The 6,000-nt window shown below is 51.9% G+C and overlaps 1 protein-coding gene across 2 annotated transcripts in view; it reads left to right on the top strand.

Moving 5' to 3' along the window:
- Positions 1-6,000, top strand: part of LOC128849270 (ceramide synthase 4-like) — a 42,655-nt gene continuing 36,655 nt past the window's right edge. Inside the window, exons 1-2 of one of the 2 annotated variants that reach the window (XM_054050362.1) lie at positions 1-89; positions 2,964-3,018. In XM_054050362.1, coding sequence (XP_053906337.1) covers positions 2,999-3,018 — 20 coding nt within the window. In that variant the 5' untranslated portion in view covers positions 1-89; positions 2,964-2,998. Of the gene's footprint in view, positions 90-719; positions 831-2,963; positions 3,019-6,000 lie in introns of those variants that run through there. The other variant, XM_054050363.1, reaches the window with a different exon arrangement.

Below are 6,000 nucleotides of genomic sequence, written 5' to 3'. Positions count from 1 at the left end.
GGCTGCGGGGCCCCGAGCAGTGCCCGCCCCGCCCCGCGGCCGCGCCATCTGCTCGCTCCGCCCGGGGCCGCGCGGCGCCCGGAGAGCGGGTGAGCAGCGAGGGGACCGGGGGGGCAGAGAAGGGGGTCCGGGACGAGAACGGCGGTGCGGAGGGACGGGGGAGGGAGCGGGGGGGCCCGGGGGAGGAACGGGGTGCAGGGGAGCGGGGGAGGGAGCGCGGGGAGAGCGAGAGGACGGCGGGGACCCGGGGCGGCGAACGGGAGCGCGGGGATGGGGGGGCGGTCCGGGGAGAGAACGGGAAGGCGGGGAGCCCGAGGGGGAGCGGGGGACGGCGGAGACCCGGGGCACCGAGCGGGGCCGGAGGGAGGCGGGGTCGGGGTCCCCCCGGGGCCCTGGGGGAGAGCGGGGCAGCGGGCGGCGCTGAGGGGATGGGGCTGGGGGCCTGCTGTTGGAGGAGAGGGTTTGTGTCGTAGGCAGAGCTCGGTAAGGACAGGCGTGATTCATCTGAGGGTCAAGTTGCCCAAAATCCCGAGGGAAATGCCGGCTGTCGAGTGGCCCGGCTGGAATGGTGGGGTTTGGGGAGCCCCGGCAGGTGGGTAGGACCGGAGGTGGTGTGGGAGCAGGAGGGGGAGTGTCCGGGATGGATGGTGACGCTTCACCTGAAGTCCGAGGTCTGGATTTGAGTTGGCCAGATGTGACAATGCTGCTTATTCATTGTTTATCAACACCTAAAGCTCGTTCCTTGTTCTGCAAGTGTCCCATCAAATTCTCGGAGATGAGTTTTGCACGAGTCAGATGGAAGGTGCGCGTGGGAGGCCAAACGGGGCAAGGTTTGTCCTCCAAAGGAGCCGATCTCTCCTTGGCCAACAGGGACCAAGGGCCGGGAGATGTGAGACGGCGCTGGCGGCCGATGGATGTAGACGCTTGGGTGTATCTGGGTGGTCAGGGGGGTGATGGAGACTTGGAAACGCAGAGGACCTTCTCCTCGTTTCTGTTTAAGGAAAGAAAGAAAAAGCTGCTCTGTTGTTAAGCTGAGGTTGTGTGTTGGGAGAGAGCAGATGTTTTGAGGGAGGGGTGGTCGGAGCAGCAAAGGAGCTGGCGGAGTTGAAAAGTACATGCCATGTTGAGCCAAAAGAGCTTTTCACCGGGGATGGTTGCTACTGAGGGACGAATGGCTTATTGGCTGTTACGAACTGGTGAAATGCATAGAAAATAGTTGTTTTCTGACTCCAGTTCCCGTCCTTCGTTAAGAGTTGTATTAAGGAGATAAAGCAGAGATTTCTCAGCTTGACAGCAGCTCCCAGTCGGGCAGGAGAACAAATACATGCAGTGAAGAGTGATTATTCCCTTGTCCTTCTGTCAGAGGGTTCCTCAGTGCACAGAACCTGGGTGTATTTTTGCAGTCTGCCTCACAGGTGATTCCGAGACTTGGCTTCTCTGTGCCCAAGCTGAGATCCCAGCTGTGTTTGAGGAGCTCATTCTGTCTTTCAGCTCTGATGGAGCTGGAAGTGTCTTTTCAGAGTTGGTGCCCTTTTCCCGTGTTCTTAGATGGTGTCTGGGGAGACCCTGCTCTGCGGAGAGAGCGGAATGGGGACACCCTCCTGGCCGGGCACTGGAGGCCTGAGGTTGTGCACTTGTGGAGACATCATCACAGGACGGATCCACAGCACATCCTTCAAAGGACCGTTCTCTAGGGTGCATTTTTAGGGGCAGAAATTGAGCTGCTTTTTCGAACTTCTCCACTTGAGGGAGTTCCTTCTCTTCGTGCATGATGGGAGGCATCTTTGTTGTGGTTTTGAAAGCTGATTATGGTTTTCTGATATCCTTTGAGGTGCAGAACTTCCATGGTATCTGGTCTGCAGGAGAGCACGAGCTCTGAAGAGTTGGCATCGCAAGAACAGCCAATTTTTGATAGACCTGGCAGTGTCCGCTGAACACAAACCCACCTATCTCAGTCCTTCCTGCAATAGAGAATTGTCTGGAAGGCAGCTGAGGAGGATCTTTGATTAAATTCGGGAGCCCAAGAGGGCTCAAGAAACAGAAAGGTGTCAGGGAAGTGCGATTGCTCTCTGTCCTTTGAGTGACAGATGAAGAAAATTCATATTGTTTCTCTCAATGTGTGTTCTGTATTCTAACCCCAGTTTCTATAATGCTCTAAACTCTTCCCCGCAGAGTTTTTTGGGGAATTTTTGGGTTCATAGATTCAGACCAGTTTTTCTGCTCTGCCATGTTTTTGGTCGAGAGCAATGCTTCACGGGCCAGGGAAGGAGCTGAAAACCTCTGTGGATGATGTTTTTTAGCATTCTCTGGTTCTAGGAAGCAGAAGATGTGGGCTTGATACCCAACAATCAAACTGCAAACCAGTTGTTTGGACTTGGGAACAATGCTGGTGACAAATGAGTGTTGGGGCAGTGCAGCTGCAGGCAGTGAGGCCGCAGCCATGTGGCACACTGTGAGTTTCGCCTCCTTTGCTCCCTGGGTCATTAGAGCCACGGGGCTTCTCTTTCTGGAGAGCCCTGCACACAGAACGAGGATAAAAGAGTTGGGTTTGTGAGCACTGCTTGCAGCAGATCGAGTGACTGAACATCCATCTGTAGCAGCAGGGGTGCCACGTAGCCAGGGTCTGATTGTTTGTCCAGACTTTAGAAGCAGTTGTTTTAAACAGAAGATCCCTCAAGGCATCTTCAGGTCTTAATTCATAGCCTGTTTCTCTGCAAGAGAGTGAAACGCAGCTGAAATGTTTGCTGCACGCTACTTGATCAGGTCTAAGATGAGTAGGGGAAAGTTTGATGAGCTTGCTACTCACCCTGAAGAGAAGCGGGGAAGAAAGTCAGGCACCGAGTGTTTGATGTGATGAGATGCTGAGGGTCCCTACAAGTGAGTTTAGATGTGCCCTCAGCAGTTGCTGTGGGCTGCAGGTGTGAGATCTTTAGACTTAACTTTGTGTTTTGGTTTCTTTTCAGGTTCCTTTCTCAGTGACCAGTGAGGACTTGATGAGATGGATCTGGATATTTCCAGGTATGGCACAGCAGTTGGTGTTTGGAGCTCAAGAGAGGCGTTTTCTGCACCAGGACCATTAGGTCAGCTTGAGGTGCATTTCTGTTGAGAGGAGCACGCTTTGGTGTGCCCTGAGCCTCTTGGGCGTTTTCCTCATCCCTTACGCTGAGCCTTCCCTAGTTTGGAAGCCAGGGAGTGAATTACACTGAGGACCTAGCGAGGGGGAAACCAACCCTGAGTGAAAAGAAGAAAATGTTTAAGTTTGGTTAGGGGTGCGGAGCACAAATCTTAGGAGAAGCAGCTGAGGGACCTGGGGCTGTTTAGCCTGGAGAAGAGGAGGCTGAGGGGAGACCTTATCGCTGTCTGCAACTGCCTGAAAGGAGGTTGGTAGCGAGGTATGTGCTGGGCTCTTCTCCCAAGTAACAGGGAATAGGACAGAAGGAAGTGGCTTCAAGTTGCACCAGGGAGGTTTAGATTGGGTATTAGGAAAAATTTCTTGACTGACAGAGTGGTGAAGCCTGGCAGAGGCTGTCCAGGGGTTGAGTTGCCATACCTGAAGGGGCTTAAAACCGGTGTAGATATGGCACTTGGAAACACGGTTTAGTAGAGATAGCAGGATTGGGCTGACAGTTGGACTGGATGAGCTTAGAGATCTTTTCCAACCTTAATGATTCTGTGGTTCTAAGTTGTAGCCCAAACTGTTTTCTCAGTGCAGCCTCCCAAATCCTTGTGCCAAGTCCAGGGAGGCGGTGGCCATGCAGTGAGAGTGCTGGTCAGGAATGGGTGGAGGCCAGGCAATACCTTTGATGGAGCCGTGGTTTACACTGGCTCTGAGTTCCAAGGAAGCTGTCTCAGCAGGGAATTCTTTCCCACTGGAAAGAGCAGCAGTTTCATTTTGAGGGCTATAGTGGATCTCTCCACCCATCGATAAAATCTTAAAGGAAATGTGCCTGTTTCTTGTCTCCCTGTGGTCGCTTGGGCTCCAGTCTTTGGCTTTGTTCACTGCACGCAAAGTCACAAGGAATGAGGTGATGGAATCCCAAAGGATAAGCATGCACAAGTCCAAATAGTCCATCTGGGTTTTTTGTCCTGCGGGCAGTAACTCACATGTATTTGTTCTCTGAAATGCTGGAAGTTGGGTCTAATCTCGCAGCACCCTCTGGAAAATCATGCCTTTCTGAAATGTGGGATCTTTGGGTGCATCCAGCCGTTGCTGTGACGTAACAAGTACTCACTAAAATCCAGTGTGAAGAGGTGAGTGCGGTTCTGAACAGACTGCTTTAGCTGTGACATTAGAGCCTTTTGATTAGAAGTTTTCCAGGGTCAGGGTTGCGTATTGTGCTCTGTGTGTTTTCTTAGAATCATAGAGTGGTATGGGTTGGAAGGGATCTCAAAGCCCATCCAGTTCTAAGCCCCTGCCATGGGCAGGGACACCTCCCACTGGATTAGGTTGCTCTAAACGCCATCCAACGTGGCCTTGAACACCTCCAGGGATGGGGCAGCCACCACTGCTCTGGGCAACCTGGGCCAGGGCCTCCCCACCATCACAGGAAAACATTTCTTCACAAGATCTCATCTTAATCTCCCCTCTTTCAGCTTCAAACCATTCCCCCTCATGCTCTCCCTGCACTCCCTGATCAAAAGCCCCTCCCCAGCTTTGCTGTCACCCCTTTCAGTCCTGGAAGCTGCTCTAAGGTCGCCCCAGAACCTTCTCTTCTCCAGGCTGAACAACCCCAACTCTCTCAGCCTTTACTGAAATTGCTTATGATAACGATGAGTTTCTGTCAGTCCCCCAAATCAAGGAATTCCTCTGACTGTTTGCTTTGGGACGTTGTTACCCAGGTGGCTACAGACCTGGGTCTGACATTCACCTTGCAACCCAACCAGTGCAAAGGCTTTAAGCAAAAAAAAAGATCTCAAAAGAAGTGAAGTACAGGCTGTGTTCGACGTATTTTGTTTGTAATAAACAAGGTTTTGTTTATTACAAGTTTTACCCCTGGGTAGTGTCAGAGTTTTTGGGGCAACTGCTTCCTTATTGTTCATCCATCTTCATGCCAGTATGAAAGCTGCCTCCTCCTGGAGCGTATGAAAGATGTTCTGCCAGTATTTGTGTTTGGTGTTTGCAAAGAAAAGATGGAAGGAATTTTACTGTTCAGAGATGATGCTGAAGGCAAAGTATGAAGGCGGACCTCCCAAAATAATAATTTCTGTGTGCTTTTTCCTGTTCACTTACTGGTGATGAATTGGAGCCGGAAGACAGTGACCCTTCCTATCTGGGTTTTAAAAAGAAGCCCTGAGCTCTGCCAGCCTGGATCAGGGCTGAGCTGCAGGAGCCGGCGCTGCTGACTCTGTGCCTGGCATCCCAGTGACCATGGGATGTGCTCAGGGCTGGCGCATTCCCGCTGAAGCTTGTGATGGTGGGATTGTCTTGGCTTGGGCAGGGCAGAGCCTGTGGCTGCAGGGAAGAGAAATCCAGGTCTGGGGGGACCTTAGAGCAGCTTCCAGTCCTGAAAGGGGCGACAGCAAAGCTGGGAGGGGCTCTTGATCAGGGAGTGCAGGGATAGGACAAGGGGGAATGGTTTGGTACTCAAAGAGGGGAGATTGAGATGCGATCTTGTGAAGAAATGTCTTGCTGTGAGGGTGGGGAGGCCCTGGCCCAGATTGCCCAGAGCATTGTGGCTGCCCCATCCCTGGAGGTGTTCAAAGCCAGGTTGGATGGTGCGACGGGCGAGGGAAGCAAGCGGACGACTCAATATGAGTCATAAAGCAAGCTTCAACTTTATTCAAAATCAGCCCGGATTATATACCCTAACATTCAAAAGATGCTTTGTGCTTTATGCTTTGTTACAACTTATACATGATTAGTTACTTAAAACTATTTGCTCTTTATTGATTCATTGTCTTTTGTTAATTCATTATTACTATATTGCTACTTCGAGTTTCGTTTATCTTCTTGCAGGTATATTACAGTTACAGCTGAGCTCAGTGCTCCATCCTGTTCCC

This window comes from Cuculus canorus, chromosome 27 (genome assembly GCF_017976375.1).
Source record: "Cuculus canorus isolate bCucCan1 chromosome 27, bCucCan1.pri, whole genome shotgun sequence".
Classification (NCBI taxonomy): Eukaryota; Metazoa; Chordata; class Aves; order Cuculiformes; family Cuculidae; genus Cuculus; species Cuculus canorus.
Note: the sequence above shows the minus strand (reverse complement) of the source record. Positions and strands in the feature narration are given on the sequence as shown.